General features: G+C 42.8%; 2 protein-coding genes across 2 annotated transcripts in view; both read right to left on the minus strand.

Moving 5' to 3' along the window:
* Window positions 1-23,457, minus strand: part of LOC134294564 (uncharacterized) — a 406,638-nt gene that overhangs the window by 308,031 nt on the left and 75,150 nt on the right. The window lies entirely within an intron of this gene.
* LOC134294566 (E3 ubiquitin-protein ligase ZNRF3-like) overlaps window positions 17,820-23,457 on the minus strand; it is a 48,844-nt gene continuing 43,206 nt past the window's right edge. Inside the window, exon 9 of the mRNA XM_062966105.1 lies at window positions 17,820-18,646. Coding sequence (XP_062822175.1) covers window positions 18,621-18,646 — 26 coding nt within the window. The 3' untranslated portion in view covers window positions 17,820-18,620. The remainder of the gene's footprint in view (window positions 18,647-23,457) is intronic.

Here is a 23,457-nt window from a genome sequence, read left to right on the forward strand (position 1 = left end):
AAACAGTAAAGCTTTCCGCTAAACATTATAGGCCTTCCGTTGACCATTATAGTTTTTCTGCTGACCATTATAGTTCTTCCATTGACCATTAAGGACTTCCGTTGACCATTAAAGCCTTCCGTTAAGCATTAGAGCGTTCCGTTGAACATTAAGGCCTCCCGTTGAACTTTAAAGCCTTCCGTTGAACATTATAGGCTTTCCATTAACCATTAAGGTCTTCAGTTGACCATTAAAGCCTTCTGTTGTCCATTAAAACCATCAGTTGACCATTACAAGCTTTCTGCTGACAATTACGGCCTTCCATTGACCTTTAAGGACTTCCATTGACCATTAAAATCTTCTGTTGACCATTATAGGCTTTCCATTAACCATTAAGGTCTTCAGTTGACCATTTAAGCCTTCTGTTGACCATTATAGCATTCTGTTGACCATTAAGGCCCTCGGATGACCATTAAAACCATCTGTTGACCATTACAAGCTTTCTGTTGACAATTAAGGCCTTCCATTAACCATTAAAGTCTTCTGTTGACCATTAAAGCTCTCCATTGACCATTATAGGCCTTCCATTGACCATTACAGGCCTTCCGTTGACCATTACATGCCTTCCGTTGACCATTTAGGCCCTCCGTTGACCATTAAAGCCTTCCATTGGCCATTACAGGCCTTCAATTGACCATTATAGGCCCTTCATTGACCATTAAAGCCTTCTGCTGACCATTATAGGCCTTCCGTTGACCATTATAGTTCTTGTGCTGACCATTATAGGCCCTCCGTTGACCACTAAAGCATTCCGTTGACCATTATAGGGCTTCCGCTGACCATTATAGGCCTTCAGTTGCCTATTAAGAACTTCCGTTGACCATTAAAACTGTCTGTTGACCATTGCAAGCTTTCCATTGACAATTATGGCCTTCCATTGACCATTAAGGCCTTCCGTTGACCAATAAGGCCTTCCGTTGAGCATTATAGCCCTTCCATTAACCATTAAGGACTTCCGTTTACCATTAAGTCCTTCTGTTGACCATTAAAACCACTCCGTTATAGGCATTATAGGCACTCCGTTGACCATTAAAACCATCCGTTGACCATTACAAGCTTTCTGTTGACAATTAAGGCCTTCCATTGACCATTAAAGCCTTCTGTTGACTATTAAAGCTCTCCATTTTGACCATTATAGGCCTTCCATTGACCATAATAGGTCTTCCATTGACCATTAAAGCCTTCCGTTGACCATTACAAGCTTTCTGTTGACAATTAAGGCCTCCCATTGACCATTAAAGCCTTCTGTTGAACATTAAAGCTCTCCATTGACCATTAAGGCCCTCCGTTTACCATTAAAGCCTTCCGTTGACCATTAAAGGCCTTCCATTGACCATTAAAGCCTTCTGTTGACAATTAAAGCTCTTCATTGACCATTATAGGTCTTCCATTGACCATAATAGGTCTTCCATTGACCATTAAAGCCTTCCGTTGACCATTACAAGCTTTCTGTTGACAATTAAGGCCTCCCATTGACCATTAAAGCCTTCTGTTGAACATTAAAGCTCTCCATTGACCATTAAGGCCCTCCGTTTACCATTAAGGCCTTCCATTGACCATTGTGGCCTTCCGTTGACCATTAAAGCCTTCTGTTGACCATTACAGGCCTTCCGTTGACCATTATAGGCCTTCCGTTGGCCATTAAAGCATTCTGCTGACCATTAAGGCCTTCCATTGACCATTAAAGCCTTCCGTTGTCCATTATAGGCCCTCTGTTGACCATTGAAACCATCCGTTGATCATTACATCCTTTCTGTTGACAATTAAGGCCTTCCACTGACCATTAAAGCCTTCTGTTGGCCATTAAAGCCTTCCATTGTCCATTATAGGCCTTTCGTTGACCATTAAGGTCTTCCGTTGAACATTATAGGCCTTCCGTTGAACATTAAAGCCTTCAGTTGACTATTAAGGCCTTCCGTTGACCATGATAGGCCTTTCCTTGACCATTAAGGTCTTCCATTGACCATGAAAGCCTTCCGTTGACCATTAAAGACCTTATGATGAACATTAGAGGCCTTCCGTTGACAATTATAGGCCCTCTGTTGACCATTAAAAACCATCCGTTGACTATTACAAGCTTTCTGTTGACAATTAAAACCTTCCATTGATCATTAAAGCCTTCTGTTGACCATTAAAGCTCTCCATTGACCATTACATGCCTTCCATTGACCATTACAGGCCTTTCATTGACCATTACAAGCTTTCCATTGACCATTAAGGCCCTCCGTTGACCATTATAGGCCATCCGTTAACTATTAAGGGCTTCCGTTGACCATTAAAGCCTTCCGTTGACCATAAAAGCCTTACGTTGACCATTGTAGGCCTTCCGTTGACCATTATAGGCCTTCCGTTCACCATTAAGGCCTTCCGTTCACCATTAAAACCATCCGTTAACAATTAAAGCCTTCCATTGACCATTGTAGGCCTTCTGTTGACCATTAAGGCTGTCCATTGACCATTGTAGGCCTTCTGTTCACCATTAAGGCCTTCCATTGGCCATTAAAGCCTTCCGTTGACAATTATAGGCCCTCCGTTGACCATTAAAACCATCCTTTGACCATTACAAGCCTTCTCTTGACAATTAAGGCCTTCCATTGACCATTACAGGCCTTCCGTTGACCATTACGGCCCTCCTTTGACCTTTAAAGCTTTCCGTTGACCATTACAGGCCTTCAATTGATCATCATAGGCCCTCCGTTGACCATTAAAGTCTTCCACTGACCATTATAGGCCTTCCATTGACCATTATTCTGCTTACCATTATAGGCCCCCCGTTGACCATTAAAGCCTTCCGTTGACCATTATAGGCCTTCCGCTTACAGGCCTTCCATTAAGTCCTTCCACGGACCATTATAGTCCTTCTGTTGACCATTGAAACCATCCTTTGTCCATCATAGGCCTTCCAGTGACCATTATAGGCCTTCAGTTGACCATTAAAACCGTCCGTTGACCATTACATGCTTTCCGTTGACAATTATGGCCTTCCGTTGACCATTAAGGCCTTCCGTTGGCCAAGACGGCCTTCCGTTGACCATTAAAGCCTTCCGTTGACCATTACAGCCTTCCGTTAAGCATTAGAGCGTTCCGTTGAACATTAAGGCCTCCCGTTGAACTTTAAAGCCTTCCGTTGACCATTATAGGCTTTCCATTAACCATTAAGGTCTTCAGTTGACCATTAAAGCCTTCCATTGACCATTAAAACCATCAGTTGACCATTACAAGCTTTCTGCTGACAATTACGGCCTTCCATTGACCATTAAAGCCTTCTGTTGACCATTAAGGCCTTCTGTTGACCAATAAGGCCTTCCGTTGAGCATTATAGGCCTTCCATTGACCTTTAAGGACTTCCATTGACCATTAAAATCTTCTGTTGACCATTATAGGCCTTCAGTTGACCATTAAAGCCTTCCGTTGACCATTAAAGCATTCTGTTGACCATTAAGGCCCTCCGTTGACCATTAAAACCATCTGTTGACCATTACAAGCTTTCTGTTGACAATTACGGCCTTCCATTGACCATTAAAGTCTTCTGTTGGCCATTAAAGCTCTCCATTGACCATTATTGGCCTTCCATTGACCATTACAAGCCTTCCGTTGACCATTACATGCCTTCCGTTGACCATTTAGGCCCTCCGTTGACCATTAAAGCCTTCCATTGGCCATTACAGGCCTTCAATTGACCATTATAGGCCCTTCATTGACCATTAAAGCCTTCCACTGACCATTATAGGCCTTCCGTTGACCATTATAGTTCTTGTGCTGACCATTATAGGCCCTCCGTTGACCACTAAAGCATTCCGTTGACCATTATAGGGCTTCCGCTGACCATTGAGGCCTTCCGCTGACCTTTATAGTCCTTCTGTAGACCACTTAAACCGTCCGTTGCCCATCATAGGCCTTCCGCTGACCATTATAGGCCTTCAGTTGCCTATTAAGGACTTCCGTTGACCATTAAAACTGTCTGTTGACCATTGCAAGCTTTCCATTGACAATTATGGCCTTCCATTGACCATTAAGGCCTTCCGTTGACCAATGAGGCCTTCTGTTGAGCATTATAGCCCTTCCATTAACCATTAAGAACTTCCGTTTACCATTAAGTCCTTCTGTTGACCATTAAAACCACTCCGTTATAGGTATTATAGGCACTCCGTTGACCATTAAAACCATCTGTTGACCATTACAAGCTTTCTGTTGACAATTAAGGCCTTCCATTGACCATTAAAGCCTTCTGTTGACCATTAAAGCTCTCCATTTTGACCATTATAGGCCTTCCATTGACCATTATAGGCCTTCCGTTCACCACTACAGGCCTTCCGTTGACCATTAAAGCCTTCCGTTGACCATTAAAGGCCTTCCATTGGCCATTAAAGCCTTCTGTTGACCATTAAAGCCTTCCGTTGACCATTACAAGCTTTCTGTTGACAATTAAGGCCTCCCATTGACCATTAAAGCCTTCTGTTGACCATTAAAGCTCTCCATTGACCATTAAGGCCCTCCGTTTACCATTAAGGCCTTCCATTGACCATTGTGGCCTTCCGTTGACCATTAAAGCCTTCTGTTGACCATTACAGGCCTTCCGTTGACCATTATAGGCCTTCCGTTGGTCATTAAAGCATTCTGCTGACCATTAAGGCCTTCCATTGACCATTAAAGCCTTCCGTTGACCATTATAGGCCCTCCGTTGACCATTAAAACCATCCGTTGATCATTACATGCTTTCTGTTGACAATTAAGGCCTTCCATTGACCATTAAAGCCTTCTGTTGGCCATTAAAGCCTTCCGTTGTCCATTATAGGCCTTTCGTTGACCATTAAGGTCTTCCGTTGACCATTAAAGCCTTCCGTTGACCATTATAGGCCTTCCATTGATGATTAAGACCTTCCGCTGACCATTATAGTTCTTCTGTTGACCATTGAAACCATCTGTTGACCATTATAGGCCTTTCACTGACCATTAAGGCCTTCCGCTGACCATTATAGGCCTTTCGTTGACCATTGAAACCATCAGTTGACCATTATAGGCCTTCTGTTGAACATTATAGGCCTTCCGTTGAACATTAAAGCCTTCAGTTGACCATTAAGGCCTTCCGTTGACCATGATAGGCCTTTCCTTGACCATTAAGGTCTTCCATTGACCATTAAAGCCTTCCGTTGACCATTAAAGACCTTATGATGAACATTAGAGGCCTTCTGTTGACAATTATAGGCCCTCTGTTGACCATTAAAAACCATCCGTTGACTATTACAAGCTTTCTGTTGACAATTAAAACCTTCCATTGATCATTAAAGCCTTCTGTTGACCATTAAAGCTCTCCATTGACCATTACATGCCTTCCATTGACCATTACAGGCCTTTCATTGACCATTACAAGCTTTCCATTGACCATTAAGGCCCTCCGTTGACCATTATAGGCCATCCGTTAACTATTAAGGGCTTCCGTTGACCATTAAAGCCTTCCGTTGACCATAAAAGCCTTACGTTGACCATTGTAGGCCTTCCGTTGACCATTATAGGCCTTCCGTTCACCATTAAGGCCTTCCGTTCACCATTAAAACCATCTGTTAACAATTAAAGCCTTCCATTGACCATTGTAGGCCTTCTGTTGACCATTAAGGCTGTCCGTTGACCATTGTAGGCCTTCTGTTCACCATTAAGGCCTTCCATTGGCCATTAAAGCCTTCCGTTGACAATTATAGGCCCTCCGTTGACCATTAAAACCATCCTTTGACCATTACAAGCTTTCTCTTGACAATTAAGGCCTTCCATTGACCATTACAGGCCTTCCGTTGACCATTACGGCCCTCCTTTGACCTTTAAAGCTTTCCGTTGACCATTACAGGCCTTCAATTGATCATCATAGGCCCTCCGTTGACCATTAAAGCCTTCCACTGACCATTATAGGCCTTCCGCTTACAGGCCTTCCATTAAGTCCTTCCACGGACCATTATAGTCCTTCTGTTGACCATTGAAACCATCCTTTGTCCATCATAGGCCTTCAGTTGACCATTAAAACCGTCCGTTGATCATTACATGCTTTCCGTTGACAATTATCGCCTTCCGTTGACCATTAAGGCCTACCGTTGGCCAAGACGGCCTTCCGTTGACCATTAATGCCTTCCGTTGACCATTATATGCTTTCCGTTGACCATTATAGGCTCTCCATTGACCATATAGGCCTTCCGTTGACCAATAAGGCCTTCTGCTGACCATTAAAGGCTTTCCGTTGACCATTATAGTTCTTCTGCTGACCATTATAGGCCCTCCGTTGACCATTAAGGCCTTCCGTTGACCATGATAGGCCTTCCGTTGACCATTAAGGCCTTCCGTTGACCATTAAGGCCTTCCTTTGACCATGATAGGCCTTTCGTTTACCATTAAGGTCTTCCGTTGACCATTATGGCCTTCCGTTCACCATTATAGGCCTTCCGTTGACCATTATAGGCCTTCCTTTGACCATTATAGGCCTTCCGTTCACCATTATAGGCCTTCCTTTGACCATTATAGGCCTTCCGTTGACCATTAAGGCCTTCCGCTGACCATTATCCTCCTTCTGTTGACGATTATAGGCCTTCTGCTGACCATTAAGGCCCTCCGCTGACCATTATAAGCCTTCTGTTGACCATTGAAACCATCCGTTGACCATTATAGGCCTTCAGTTCCCTATTAAGTCCTTCTGTTGACCAATAAGGCCTTCTGTTTACCATGATAGGCGTTTCATTGACCATTAAGGTCTTCTATTGTCCATTAAAGCCTTCCGTTGACCACTACAGGCCTTCCATTGACCATTATAGGCCTTCTGCAGACCATTAAAGGCCTTCCGTTGACCATTAAGACCTTCCGTTGACCATTAAAGCCTTCCGTTGACCATTATAGGCCTTCCATTGACCATTAACACCTTCCGTTGACCATTAAGGCCTTCTGTTAACCATGATAGGCTTTTCATTGACCATTAAGATCTTCCGTTGACCATTAAAGCCTTCCATTGACCATTACAGGCTTTCTGTTGACCAGTAAAGGCCTTCCAGTGACCACTTTATGCCTTCTGGTGACCATTATAGGCCTTCCGTTGACCATTAAAGCCTACTGTTGACCATTATATGCTTTCTGTTGACCATTATAGGCCCTCTGTTGACCATTCAGGCCTTCCGTTGAACATTACAGGCTTTCCGTTGACCATTATAGGCCTTCCGTTGACCATTAAGGCCTTCCGTTCACCATTAACGCCTTCCGTTGACCATTATAGGCCTTCCATTGACCATTATAGGCCTTCCGTTGACCATTAAAGCATTTTGTTGACCATTATATGCTTTCCGTTAACCATAAAGGTCTTCAGTTGACCATTAAAGCCTTCCGTTGACCATTATAGGCCATCTGTTAACCATTAAGGCCTTCCGCTGACCATCAAAGCCTTCCGTTGACCATTATTGACCTTTCATTGACCATTTCGAGCCTTCCGGTTACCATTATAGGCCTTCCGCTGACCATTATGGCCTTCCGCTGACCATTATCCTCCTTCTGTTGACGATTATAGGCCTTCTGCTGACCATTAAGGCCCTCCGCTGACCATTATAAGCCTTCTGTTGACCATTGAAACCATCCGTTGACCATTATAGGCCTTCAGTTCCCTATTAAGTCCTTCTGTTGACCAATAAGGCCTTCTGTTTACCATGATAGGCGTTTCATTGACCATTAAGGTCTTCTATTGTCCATTAAAGCCTTCCGTTGACCACTACAGGCCTTCCATTGACCATTATAGGCCTTCTGTTGACCATTAAAGGCCTTCCGTTGACCATTAAGACCTTCCGTTGACCATTAAAGCCTTCCGTTGACCATTATAGGCCTTCCATTGACCATTAACACCTTCCGTTGACCATTAAGGCCTTCTGTTAACCATGATAGGCTTTTCATTGACCATTAAGATCTTCCGTTGACCATTAAAGCCTTCCATTGACCATTACAGGCTTTCTGTTGACCAGTAAAGGCCTTCCAGTGACCACTTTATGCCTTCTGGTGACCATTATAGGCCTTCCGTTGACCATTAAAGCCTACTGTTGACCATTATATGCTTTCTGTTGACCATTATAGGCCCTCTGTTGACCATTCAGGCCTTCCGTTGAACATTACAGGCTTTCTGTTGACCATTCAGGCCTTCCGTTGAACATTACAGACTTTCCGTTGACCATTATAGGCCTTCCGTTGACCATTAAGGCCTTCCGTTCACCATTAACGCCTTCCGTTGACCATTATAGGCCTTCCATTGACCATTATAGGCCTTCCGTTGACCATTAAAGCATTTTGTTGACCATTATATGCTTTCCGTTAACCATAAAGGTCTTCAGTTGACCATTAAAGCCTTCCGTTGACCATTATAGGCCATCTGTTAACCATTAAGGCCTTCCGCTGACCATCAAAGCCTTCCGTTGACCATTATTGACCTTTCATTGACCATTTCGAGCCTTCCGGTTACCATTATAGGCCTTCCGCTGACCATTATGGCCTTCCGTTGACCATTATAGGCCTTCCGTTGACCATTAAAGACTACTGTTGACCATTATAGGCCTTCCGTTGACCATTATAGGCCCTCCGTTGACCATTAAGGCATTCCATTGACCATTACAGGCCTTCCATTGACCATTATATGCTTTCTGTTAACCATTAAGGTCTTCAGTTGACCATTAAAGCCTTCCGTTGACCATTATGGCATTCTGTTGACCATTAAAGCCTTCCGTTGACCATTAAAGCTTTCGGTTGACCAATAAGGCCTTCCGTTGACCATTAAAGCCTTCGGTTACCATTAAAACAATCCGTAAACAATTAAAGCCTTCCATTGACCATTGTAGGCCTTCCGTTGAACACTAAAGCCTTCCGTTGAACATTATAGGCCTTCCGTTGACTATTACGTCCTTGGGTTGACCATTAAGGCCTTCTGTTGACCATGATAGGCCTTTCGTTGACCATTAAGGTCTTCCGTTGACCATAAAAGCCTTCCGTTGACCATTAAGACCTTCCGTTGACCATTAAAGCCTTCCGTTGACCATTATAGGCCTTCCATTGACCATTAACGCCTTCCGTTGACCATTAAGGCCTTCTGTTGTCCATGATAGGCTTTTCATTGACCATTAAGATCTTCCATTGACCATTAAAGCCTTCCATTGACCATTACAGGCTTTCTGTTGAGCAGTATAGGCCTTCCATTGACCACTATATGCCTTCTGGTGACCATTATAGGCCTTCCGTTGACCATTAAAGCCTACTGTTGACCATTATATGCTTTCCGTTGACCATTATAGGCCCTCCGTTGACCATTCAGGCCTTCCGTTGAACATTACAGGCTTTCCGTTGACCATTATAGGCCTTCCGTTGACCATTACGGCCTTCCGTTCACCATTAACGCCTTCCGTGTACCATTATAGGCCTTCCATTGACCATTATAGGCCTTCCGTTGACCATTAAAGCATTTTGTTGACCATTATATGCTTTCCGTTAACCATAAAGGTCTTCAGTTGACCATTAAAGCCTTCCGTTGACCATTATAGGCCATCCGTTAACCATTAAGGCCTTCCGTTGACCATTAAAGCCTTCCGTTGACCATTATTGACCTTTCATTGACCATTTCGAGCCTTCCGGTTACCATTATAGGCCTTCCGCTGACCATTATGGCCTTCCGTTGACCATTATGGCCTTCCGTTGACCATTATAGGCCTTCTGTTGACCATTAAAGACTACTGTTGACCATTATATGTTTTCCGTTGACCATTATAGGCCCTCCGTTGACCATTAAGGCATTCTGTTGACCATTACAGGCCTTCCATTGACCATTATATGCTTTCTGTTAACCATTAAGGTCTTCAGTTGACCATTAAAGCCTTCCGTTGACCATTATGGCATTCCGTTGACCATTAAAGCTTTCGGTTGACCAATAAGGCCTTCCGTTGACCATTAAAGCCTTCGGTTACCATTAAAACAATCCGTAAACAATTAAAGCCTTCCATTGACCATTGTAGGCCTTCTGTTGACAATTAAGGCCTTCCGTTGAACACTAAAGCCTTCCGTTGAACATTATAGGCCTTCCGTTGACTATTACGTCCTTGGGTTGACCATTAAAATCTTCCATTGACCATTAAGGCCTTCTGTTGACCATGATAGGCCTTTCGTTGCCCATTAAGGTCTTCCGTTGACCATAAAAGCCTTCCGTTGACCATTGTAGGCCTTCCGTTGACCATTATAGGCCTTCCGTTCACCATTAAGGCCTTCCGTTGACCATTAAAACCATCCGTTAACAATTAAAGCCTTCCATTGACCATTGTAGGCCTTCTGTTGACCATTAAGGCTTTCGGTTGACCATTATAGGCCTTCTGTTCACCATTAAGGCCTTCCGTTGACCATTAAAGCCTTCCGTTGACAATTATAGGCCCTCCGTTAACCATTAAAACCATCCGTTGACTATTACAAGCTTTCTGTTGATAATTAAAGCTCTCCATTGACCATTATAGGCCTTCCATTGACCATTACAGGCCTTCCGTTGACCATTACGGCCCTCCTTTGATCTTTAAAGCTTTCCGTTGACCATTACAGGCCTTCAATTGATCATCATAGGCCCTCCGTTGAACATTAAAGTCTTCCATTGACCATTATAGGCCTTCCGCTTACAGGCCTTCCATTGAGGCCTTCCACGGACCATTATAGTCCTTCGGTTGACCATTGAAACCATCCTTTGTCCATCATAGGCCTTCCAGTGACCATTATAGGCCTTCAGTTGACCATTAAAACCGTCCGTTGGCCATTACATGCTTTCCGTTGACAATTATGGCCTTCCGTTGACCATTAAGGCCTTCCGTTGCCCAGTAAGGCCTTCTGTTGACCATTATAAGCTTTCTGTTGACCATTAAAGCCTTCTATTGACCATTACAGGCCTTCTGTTCACCATTAAGGCCTTCTGTTGACCATTATAGGCCTTCCGTTGACCATTAAGGCCTTCCGTTCACCATTAAGGCCTTCCATTGACCATTATAGGCCTTCCATTGACCATTATAGGTCTTCTGTTGGCCATTATAGGCCTTTCGCTGACCATTAAGGCCTTCCGCTGACCATTATAGTCCTTCTGTTGACCATTGAAACCGTCTGTTGAACATTATAGGCCTTTCGTTGACCATTAAGGCCTTCCATTGACCATTAAAGCCTTCCATTTTCCATTATAGGCCCTCCGTTGACCATTAAAACCATCTGTTGACCATTACAAGCTTTCTGTTGACAATTAAGGCCTTCCATTGACCATTAAAGCCCTCCATTGACCATTAAAGCCTTCCGTTGTCCATTATAGGCCTTTCGTTGACCATTAAGGTCTTCCGTTGACCATTAAAGCCTTCCCTTGACCATTACAGGCCTTCCGTTGACCATTATAGGCCTTCCGTTGATGTTTAAGACCTTCCGCTGACCATTATAGTCCTTCTGTTGACCATTGAAACCGTCTGTTGAACATTATAGGCCTTTCGCTGACCATTAAGGCCTTCCGCTGACCATTATAGTCCTTCTGTTGACCATTGAAACCGTCTGTTGAACATTATAGGCCTTCCGTTGACCATTATAGGCCTTCCGTTGATGATTAAGACCTTCCGCTGACCATTATAGTCCTTCTGTTGACCATTGAAACCGTCTGTTGAACATTATAGGCCTTTCGCTGACCATTAAGGCCTTCCGCTGACCATTATAGGCCTTTCGTTGACCATTGAAACCATCCGTTGACCATTATAGGCCTTCCGTTGACCATTACAGGCCTTCCGTTGACCATTATAGGCCGTCCGTTGTCCATTATAGACCCTCCGTTGACCATTAAAACCATCCATTGACCATTACAAGCTTTCTGTTGACAATTAAGGCCTTCCGTTGACCATTATAGTTCTGCTGACCATTAAAACCGTCCGTTGAGCATTACATGCTTTGCGTTGACAATTATGGCCTTCCGTTGACCATTATAGGCCTCTCAATGAGCATTATAGGCCTTCTGTTGACCATTAAAGCCTACTGTTGACCATTATATGCTTTCCGTTGACCATTACAGGCCTTCCGTTGACCATTATAGGCCGTCCGTTGGCCATTAAAGCATTCTGTTGACCATTAAGGCCTTCCATTGACCATTAAAGCCTTCCATTGTCCATTATAGGCCCTCCGTTGACCATTAAAACCATCCGTTGACCATTACAAGCTTTCTGTTGACAATTAAGGCCTTCCATTGACCATTAAAGCCCTCCATTGACCATTAAAGCCTTCCGTTGTCCATTATAGGCCTTTCGTTGACCATTAAGGTCTTCCGTTGACCATTAAAGCCTTCCGTTGACCATTACAGGCCTTCCGTTGACCATTATAGGCCTTCCGTTGATGTTTAAGACCTTCCGATGACCATTATAGTCCTTCTGTTGACCATTGAAACTGTCTGTTGAACATTATAGGCCTTTCGCTGACCATTAAGGCCTTCCGCTGACCATTATAGTCCCTCTGTTGACCATTGAAACCGTCTGTTGAACATTATAGGCCTTTCGTTGACCATTAAGGCCTTCCGCTGACCATTATAGGCCTTTCGTTGACCATTGAAACCATCCGTTGACCATTATAGGCCTTCCGTTGACCATTACAGGCCTTCCGTTGACCATTATAGGCCTTCCGTTGATGATTAAGACCTTCCGCTGACCATTATAGTCCTTCTGTTGACCATTGAAACCGTCTGTTGAACATTATAGGCCTTTCGCTGACCATTAAGGCCTTCCGCTGACCATTATAGGCCTTTCGTTGACCATTGAAACCATCCGTTGACCATTATCGGCCTTCCGTTGACCATTACAGGCCTTCCATTGTCCATTATAGGCCCTCCGTTGACCATTAAAACCATCCGTTGACCATTACAAGCTTTCTGTTGTCCATTATAGGCCTTCCGTTGACCATTAAGGTCTTCCGTTGACCATTAAAGCCTTCCGTTGACCATTACAGGCCTTCCGTTGACCATTATAGGCCTTCCGTTGATGTTTAAGACCTTCCGCTGACCATTATAGTCCTTCTGTTGACCATTGAAACCGTCTGTTGAACATTATAGGCCTTTCGCTGACCATTAAGGCCTTCCGCTGACCATTATAGGCCTTTTGTTGACCATTGAAACCATCCGTTGACCATTATAGGCCTTCCGTTGACCATTATAGGCCTTCCGTTGAAAATTAAAGCCTTCCGTTGACCATTAAGGCCTTCCATTGACCATGATAGGCCTTTCCTTGACCATTAAGGTCTTCCATTGACCATTAAAGCCTTCCGTTGACCATTAAAGACCTTATGATGAACATTAGAGGCCTTCCGTTGACCATTATAGGCCCTCTGTTGACCATTAAAAACCATCCGTTGACTATTACAAGCTTTCTGTTGACAATTAAAACCTTCCATTGACCATTTAAGCCTTCTGTTGACCATTAAAGCTCTCCATTGACCATCATATGCCTTCCATTGACCATTACAGGCCTTTCATTGACCATTACAGGCCTTCCATTGACCATTAAGGCCCTCCGTTGACCTTTAAAGCTTTCCGCAGACCATTATACGCCTTCCGTTGACCATTATAGTTCTGCTGACCATTAAAACCGTCCGTTGAGCATTACATGCTTTCCGTTGACAATTATGGCCTTCCGTTGACCATTATAGGCCTCTCAATGACCATTATAGGCCTTCTGTTGACCATTAAAGCCTACTGTTGACCAGTATATGCTTTCTGTTGACCATTAGAGGCCCTCCGTTGACCATTAAGGACTTCCGTTGACCATTAAAGGCCTTCCTTTGACCATTATAGGCCTTCCGTTGACCATTATAGGCCTTCCGTTGACCATTAAGGCCTTCCGCTGACCATTATACTCCTTCTGTTGATGATTATAGGCCTTCTGCTGACCATTAAGGCCTTTCATTGACCATTACAGGCCTTCCATTGACCATTAAGGACCTCCGTTGACCTTTAAAGTTTTCCGCGGACCATTATACGCCTTCCGTTGACCATTATAGTTCTGCTGACCATTAAAACCGTCCGTTGAGCATTACATGCTTTCCGTTGACAATTATGGCCTTCCGTTGACCATTTTAGGCCTCTCAATGACCATTATAGGCCTTCTGTTGACCATTAAAGCCTACTGTTGACCATTAGAGGCCCTCTGTTGACCATTAAGGACTTCCGTTGACCATTAAAGGCCTTCCGTTCACCATTAAGGCCTTCCGCTGACCAGTATAGTCCTTCTGTTGACCATTGAAACCGTCTGTTGACTATTGGAGCCTTCCGTTGACCATTAAGGCCTTTTTTGACCATTATAATTCTTCTGGTGACCATTATAGGCACTCCGTTGACCATTAAAGCCTTCTGTTGAACATTTTAGGCCTTCCACTTATAGGCCTTCCACTGAGGCCTTCCGCGGACCATTATAGTCCTTATGTTGACCATTAAAGCCTTCCATTGACCAATAAGGCCTTCCGTTGACCATTATAGGCCTTTGGTTGACCATTATAGGCATTCTGCTGACCATTAAGGCCTTCCGCTGACCATTATAGGCCTTCCGTTGACCACTGAAACCATCCATTGACCATTATAGGCCTTTAGTTCCCTATTAAGCCCTTCCATTGACCAATAAGGCCTTCCGTTGACCATTAAAGCCTTCCGTTGACCATTAAAGCCTTCCGTTGACCATTAAGACCTTCCGTTGACGATTAAAGCCGTCCGTTGACCATTAAAGCCTTCCGTTGACCATTAAGACCTTCCGTTGACCATTAAAGCCTTACGTTGACCATTATAGGCCTTCCATTGACCATTAACGACTTCCGTTGACCATTAAGGCCTTCTGTTGACCATGATAGGTCTTTCGTTGACCATTATAGGCCTTCCATTGACCATTACAGGTCTTCCGTTGACCATTAAGGCCTTCCGTTGACCATTAAGGCCTTCCGCTGACCATTACAAGCTTTCTGTTGACCATTAAAGGCCTTCCGGTGACCATTATAGGCCTTCCATTGACCATTAAGACCTTCTGCTGACCATTGGAACCTTCCATTGACCATTAAGGCCTTCCGTTGACCATGATAGGCCTTCCGTTGACCATTAAAGCCTTCCGTTGACCATTATAGGCCTTCTGTTGACCATTAAAGGCCTTCCGTTGACCAATAAGGCCTTCCGTTGACCATTAAGGTCTTCGGTTGTCCATTAAAGCCTTCCGTTGACCATTAATGGCTTCCGTTGACCATTGTAGACCATCTGTTAACCATTAAGGCCTACCGTTCTCCATTAAAGCATTCTGCTGACCATTATATGCCTTCGGTTGACCATTAAAGCCTTCCATTGACCAATAAGGCCTTCCGTTGACCATTAATACCTTCCGTTGACCATTAAGGCCTTCCGTTGACCATGATAGGCCTTCTGTTGACCATTAATGCCTTCCGTTGACCATTAAGGCCTTCCGTTGACCATCAAGGCCTTCCGTTGACCATGATAGTTCTTCCATTGACCATTATAGGCCTTCGGTTGACCATTAAATCCTTCCATTGACCAATAAGGTCTTCCGTTGACCATTATAGGCCTTCCATTGACCATTAAGGTCTTCGGTTGTCCATTAAAGCCTTCCGTTGACCATTAAAGGCTTCCATTGACCATTGTAGACCATCTGTTAACCATTAAGGCCTACCGTTCTCCATTAAAGCATAACGTTGACCATTAAGGCCTTCCGTTGACCATTATAGGCCCTCCATTGACCATTAAAACTGTCCATTGACCATTACAAGCTTACTGTTGTCCATTAAAGCCCTCCATTGACTATGATAGGCCTTCCGTTGACCATTACAGGCCTTCCGTTGACCATTAAGGCCTTCCGCTGACCATTATAGCCCTTCTGTTGACCATTGAAACCATCTGTTGACCATTACAGGCCTTCCGCTGACTATTAAGGCCTTCTGCTGACCATTAAGGCCTTCCACTGACCATTATAGGCCTTCCGTTGAACATTAAGGCCTTCCGTTGACCATTAAGGTCTTCCATTGACCATTAAAGCCTTCCGTTGACAGTTAAGATCTTCGGTTGACCATTAAAGCCTTCCATTGACCATTAAAGCCTTCCTTTGACCATTATAGGCCCTTCATTGACCATTAAAACTGTCCATTGACCATTACAAGCTTACTGTTGTCCATTAAAGCCCTCCATTGACTATGATAGGCCTTCCGTTGACCATTACAGGCCTTCCGTTGACCATTAAGGCCTTCCGCTGACCATTATAGCCCTTCTGTTGACCATTGAAACCATCTGTTGACCATTACAGGGCTTCCGCTGACTATTAAGGCCTTCTGCTGACCATTAAGGCCTTCCACTGACCATTATAGGCCTTCCGTTGAACATTAAGGCCTTCCGTTGACCATTAAGGTCTTCCATTGACCATTAAAGCCTTCCGTTGACAGTTAAGGTCTTCGGTTGACCATTAAAGCCTTCCATTGACCATTAAAGCCTTCCTTTGACCATTATAGGCCCTTCATTGACCATTAAAACTGTCCGTTGACCATTACAAGCTTTCTGTTGTCCATTAAAGCCCTAAGGACTATGATAGGCCTTCCGTTGAACATTATAGTCCTCCCCCTCCCCATGACCCACTATACATCCTGGTGAAGTTTGGAGGACAGACCACGGCTCATGGGATTTCTAGTACCTACCACTCACTTCCAGAGACCACTGTGACCCCCACAAATGACGGACCGGGACCAAACTTGGCATAAAGAGCCCCCATGACCCATTATATGTCCTGGAAAGGTTTGGAGGAGGATCAACTATGGAGGATGGGATTTGCAGTACCTTCACTTACTTCCAGAGACTACTGCGACCCCCATGAAAGACAGAACAGGACCAAAATTGGAACACAGACCCCCCCCCACACACACACACACACACACCAATGACTGACCTGGACCAAACTTGGCACAGCGCCCCCATGATCCACTATATTTCCTGGTGAAGTTTGGAGGAGGATGGACCACAGCTGATGGGATTGGCAGTACCTTCACTCACTTCCAGAGACCACTGCGACCCCCACGAATGACGGACCGGGACCAAACGTGGTACACAAAACACTCATGACCCACTATACGTTTTGGAGAAGTTTGGAGGACAGACCATGGCTGATGGGATTTGCAGTACCTTCACTCACTTCCGGAGACCACTGCGACCCCCACGAATTACTGACCGGGACCAAACTTGGTAGAGCCCCCATGATCCACTATATGTCCTGGAAAGTTTGTAGGAGGATAGACCATGGCTGCTGGGATTTGCAGTACTTCCCAGAGTCCACTGTGACCCCCACGAATGACTGACCTGGACCAAACTTGGCACACAGAACCCTCATGACCCACTATACAACCTGGTGAAGTATGGAGGCCGGACCATGGCTGATGGGATTTGAAGTACCTTCACTCACTTCTGGAGAGCACTGTGGCCCCCACGAATGACGGACTGGGACCAAACTTGGCCCATAGAACCCTAGTAACCAATAGAACATACTGCAGGGGGTTGGTGGTGAATGACACAAAAGCTTGGGAGTTGTAGTTCCCCCGGCATCCAGAGATCATTCTGAACCCTATCAGTGATGGATCTGGACCAAATCTTGCACAGAGAACTCCCATGACCAACTGAACATACTGCAGGGTTTTGGGAATTGTAGTACACCTACATCCAGAGAGCACTGAACACAGCCAACGACGGATCTGGACAATAACAAAATAACAAATTATGCTGGTAATTATTATTTCAAATATTATTATTTTATTATTATTTATTTTATTTATTTATCCAGACATTAAAAACAAAACACGCTCAATAAAAACAGGAGGAAAAATGGCTTAAAAAGATAAATATATTAGTAAATAAATATATTTTTTCTTAAAATCCCCATCATCATCATCATCCTCGTAAATGAAATGTGCCCCATTAATAATAATAATAATAATAATAATAATAATAATAATAATATACAAATAAATGTACACGTTATTTAAAAAACAACAAAAAGGGGGGTGGGTTGGTTGTTGTCTCCTAGCCTTAATAATAATAATAATAATTAAAAATGCAATTAAGTGCTAATAATAATAATTAAAAATAGCGCCTCGCGATCTCATTGTTATTTATTTATAATATTATTTATTTGGGTTTTTTGTTTTGTTTGGTTTCCATAGGAAACGTCTCTCTGTTTTGACCGACTAGGCCTCAAAGCCTGGCTAGGAGTCGTCGCTGTCCAAGGACTCCATTTCCCAGCATGCTTCCCTCATTGGCTTCCCCAGAGGAGGCTTCTGGGAAGTGTAGTCCCGCCCCCTTCCTTCCTTCTTTCCTTCCTTCCTTCCGAGGCCTAGCGACACACAAGGCACTTTTCTTGGACTGAAGCCCCGCCCCCTCATTAATATTCAAGCCCGCCCCCTTTGGACTCTGCGTCGTCAAGGTGCTGAAAAGGTTGCCGAGGGCGGCGGCCATTTTGGTGGAGGGAGGAGGGGCCAATCGCCGGGGTCGCCCGTCGCCACAGCAACAGGAAGCAGCTCCCCACTGTGGCCTACTCTCCAGACTGAGAGGAGAGGCCTGCAAGAACAGTGAAAAATAATGAGAATCATGTTTAATGTATGTATTTTTATAGATATGTAGCATCATATATTAACATACAGTATTACATTAATATATAATATAATAATTAGTATATTATTGTAATATATAATAATATAACTAATATAGATTATAATATAATATATTATATATACATTATTATATAATATATTATATAATTGTATTATGTAACAATATGTGTTAATAAAGGTAACATACATACTATTGTACTATAATAATCTAATCTATATTATATTAATACTAGCTGTGCCTGGCCACACGTTGCTGTGGCAAAGTCTGGTGGTCTGGGAAATCAAGTATTGAGGAATTGGTGGTAGTTAAGGTCAAGGGTAAAGGTTTTCCCCTGACGTTAAGTCCAGTCGTGTCTGACTCTGGGGGTTGGTGCTCATCTCCATATCTAAGCTGAAGAGCCGGCGTTGTCTGTAGACTCCTCCAAGGTCATGTGGGATGACTGCATGGAGCGCCGTTACCTTCCCGCTGGAGCAGTACCTATTGATGCACTCACATTTGCATGTTTTTGAACTTCTGGGTTGGCAGAAGCTGGGGCTAACAGTGGGGGCTCTCTCCGCTCCCCCAATTCAAACCTTTCGGTCCAGAAGTTCAGCAGCTCAGCACTTTAACACGCTGCGCCATCAGGGGATATTATTTCCTAAAGGTTGTGAATCTATATATATAAATGAGTGATGGCATCACGGCGACCCACAAACCAACAAAACTACAGGCCCCCCAACCTCAAAACTTGACAATACAACCCATCATCCATGCCACTAGGTTGATACAACAAAAAGAAAAGAAAAATAAAGTCCTAATTAGAGGGAGAGCAATAATTGTTTTTATCCAATTGCTGCCAGTTTAGAGGGCTAATCTCTGCCCACTTGGTCTCCTAGCAACCAATTCAGCCAAGGGACAGCCAGGGTTCAGTTAGGGGACAGGCAGACTTAGGCCTCTCTTAGGCTTCTTCCACAGATTATCTAATTTGCACTATGGCAGTGTAGACTCAAGGCCCCTCCACACAGCTATATAACCCATTTAGAATTTTATATTATCTGCTTTGAACTGGATTATCTTGACTCCACACTGCCATATAATCCACTTCAGTGTGCATTTTATACAGCTGTGTAGAAAGGGCCTCATATAATCCAGTTCTAAGCAGATAATATAAGGATATCAATATACAGTAGAGTCTCACTTATCCAACATAAACAGGCCAGCAGGATAAGTGAATATGTTGGATAATAAGAAGGGATTCAGGAAAAACCGATTAAACATCAAATTAGGTAATCATTATACAAATTAAGCACCAAATTAAGCATCATATTATACAACATATTTCACTGAAAAAGTAGTTCCATGCGCAGTAATGCTATGTAGTAATTACAGTAGAGTCTCACTTATCCAACACTCGCTTATCCAATATTCTGGATTATCCAACGCATTTTTGTAGTCAATGTTTTCAATATATCGTGATATTTTGGTGCTAAATTCATAAATACAGTAATTACTACATAGCATTACTGCGTACTGAACTACTTTTTCTGCCAAATTTGTTGTCTAACATGATGTTTTGGTGCTTCATTTGTAAAATCATAACCTAATTTGATGTTTAATAGGCTTTTCCTTAATGCCTCCTTATTATCCAACATATTCGCTTATCCAACATTCTGCCGGCCCGTTTATGTTGGATAAGTGAGACTCTACTGTACTGTATTTACAAATTTACCACTAAAATATCACAATGAATTTAAAACACTGACTACAAAAACATTGATTATGAAAAGGCAGGCTGCGTTGGATAATCCAGAACATTGTATAAGCGAATGTTGGATAGGTGAGATTCTACTTTCATATGAAATAATTACTGGGATAGAATAATGCAGAACAATATAATCTCTAAAACCAGGACAGTACATATAGATCAACAGTCTGAAAGCAGGGAAATTGGAAATTGCACAAAGGAAACAATCAGGGCCAGCTAACACCTCCCAAGAAAGGATTCTTCCAGAAAGGAAGCTGAGAAGGGAGTGAAACACTGTGTATTACCAAAGTCATTATTATTATTACTATTATTATTATTATTATTATTATTATTATTATTATTATTATTGTGTTGCAGTCAACCGTGAAAATGAATACAATCTGGCTCCAAGTATTCAAAAACACTAAAATCTGAATATATAAAAATTAATGTGGTATAATAAAACAGAACAATACAATCTCTAAAATCAGAACACTAAATAAAGAACAACACTCTAAAAACAAGGGAATTCCAGACAGGAAACAATCAGGGCCAGCTAACACCTCCCAACAAAAAAATCACTCAGGGAGGAAACAGCCAGGCTTTAAAGCTGCAAGGCCATTACTAATCATTTTCCCTAATTGCAGCATTCATACTTGCCTCCAACAGACAAAAAAACAAAACAATCAGAAATATTGTATATTCACAACTTTTAGGAAATAATATCCCCTGAAGGCGCAGCGTGTTAAAGCGGTGAGCTGCTGAACTTCTGTTTCAATTGGGGGAGCAGAGAGAGCCCCCACTGTTAGCCCCAGTTTCTGCCAACCCAGAAGTTCAAAAACATGCTCCGGCGGGAAGGTAGTCATCCCACATGACCTTGGAGGAGTCTACGGACAACGCCGGCTCCTCGGCTTAGAAATGGAGATGAGCACCAACCCCCAGAGTCAGGGGAAAACGTTTACCCTTTATCTTAACTACCACCAATTCCTCAATACTTTATTTCCCATATCACCATACTTTGCCACAGCAACGCGTGGCCGGGCACAGCTAGTATACAATATTTCTGATTGGGTTTTTTTGTCTGTTGGAGGCAAGTATGAATGCTGCAATTAGGAAAAATGATTAGGATGTAATGCCCTTGCAGCTTTAAAACCTGGCTGTTTCCTCCCTGAGTGAATTTTTTGTTGGGAGGTGTTAGCTGGCCCTGATTGTTTCCTATGTGGAATTCCCCCGTTTTCAGAATGTTGTTCTTTATTTAGTGTTCTGATTTTAGAGACTGTATTGTTCTGTTTTATTATACCACATTAATTTTTATATATTCTGATTTTAGTGTTTTTGAATACTTGGAGCCAGATTGTATTCATTTTCACGGTTGACCGCAACACAATAATAATAATAATAGTAGTAGCAATAATAGTAATAATAATGACTTTGGTAATACACACTGCTTCACACTTCTCAGCTTCCTTTCTGGAAGAATCCTTTCTTGGGAGGTGTTAGCTGGCCCTGATTGTTTCCTTTGTGCAATTTCCAATTTCCCTGCTTTCAAAGTGTTGTTCTTTATTTACTGTCCTGGTTTTAGAGATTATATTGTTCTGCATTATTCTATCCCAGTAATTATTCCATATTAAAGTAGAATCTTACTTATCCAACATTCGCTTATACAATGTTCTGGATTATCCAACGCAGTCTGCCTTTTCGTAATCAATGTTTTTGTAGTGAGTATTTTAAATTCATTGTGATATTTTAGTGGTAAATTTGTAAAAATAGTACAGTAGAGATTTACTTATCCAACATAAATGGGTCGGCAGAATGTTGAATAAGCTAATATGTTGGATAATAAGGAGGCATTAAGGAAAAGCCTATTAAACATCAAATTAGGTTATGATTTTACAAATGATGCACCAAAACATCATGTTATACAACAAATTTGGCAGAAAAAGTAGTTCAATACGCAGTAATGCTATGTAGTAATTACTGTATTTATGAATTTAGCACCAAAATATCACGATATATTGAAAACATTGACTACAAAAATGCGTTGGATAATCCAGAACATTGGATAAGTGAGTGTGGGATACGTGAGACTCTACTGTAATTACTACATAGCATTACTGCGCATGGAACTACTTTTTCTGTCAAATTTGTTGTATAATATGATGTTTTGGTGTTTAATTTGTATAACGTTTACCTAATTTGATGTTTAATCGGCTTTTCCTGAATCCCTTCTTATTATCCAACATATTCACTTATCCTGCCGGCCTGTTTATGTTGGATAAGTGAGACTCTACTGTATATTGATAATCTTATATTATCTGCTTAGAACTGGATTATATGAGGCCCCTTCTTCACAGCTGTATAAAATGCACACTGAAGTGGATTATATGGCAGTGTGCAGTCAAGATAATCCAGTTCAAAGCAGATAATATAAAATTCTAAATGGGTTATATAGCTGTGTGGAAGGGCCTTGAGTCTACACTGCCATATAATCCAGTGCAAATTAGACAATCTGTGGAAGAAGCCTAAGTAAGGCCTAAATCTGCCTGTCCCCTAACTGAACCCTGGCTGTCCCTTGGCTGAGTTGGTTGGTAGGAGACCAAGTGGGCAGAGATTAGCCCTCTAAACTGGCAGCAATTGGATAAAAACAATTATTGCTCTCCCTCTAATTAGGACTTTATTTTACTTTTCTTTTTGTTGTATCAACCTATAGGCATGGATGATAGGTTGTGTTGTGAAATTTTGAGGTTGGGGGGTGTTTATTTTTGTTGTTTTGCTCGGTGCCAGGATTCCATCACTCTTTTATATATATAGACTAGCTGTGCCCGGCCACACGTTGCTGTGGCGTTGTCTGGTGGTGTTGGTGAGAACTTGTTGAGGTAGTGGTGGTATTGAATGTCTGTTGTATGGTTGTCTTTATGTTGAGTATGCATTTGGTTGTTTGTGTACTGTGAAAGTGGTGAGGGTAGAGGGGGGGTCTATGTTCCTGTGTAGTATTGTATAGTATTTACACGTTGTCCATGTGTTGTGAATGCTT

The sequence above is a fragment of the Anolis carolinensis genome, unplaced genomic scaffold, assembly GCF_035594765.1.
Source record: "Anolis carolinensis isolate JA03-04 unplaced genomic scaffold, rAnoCar3.1.pri scaffold_17, whole genome shotgun sequence".
Lineage (NCBI taxonomy): Eukaryota > Metazoa > Chordata > Lepidosauria > Squamata > Dactyloidae > Anolis > Anolis carolinensis.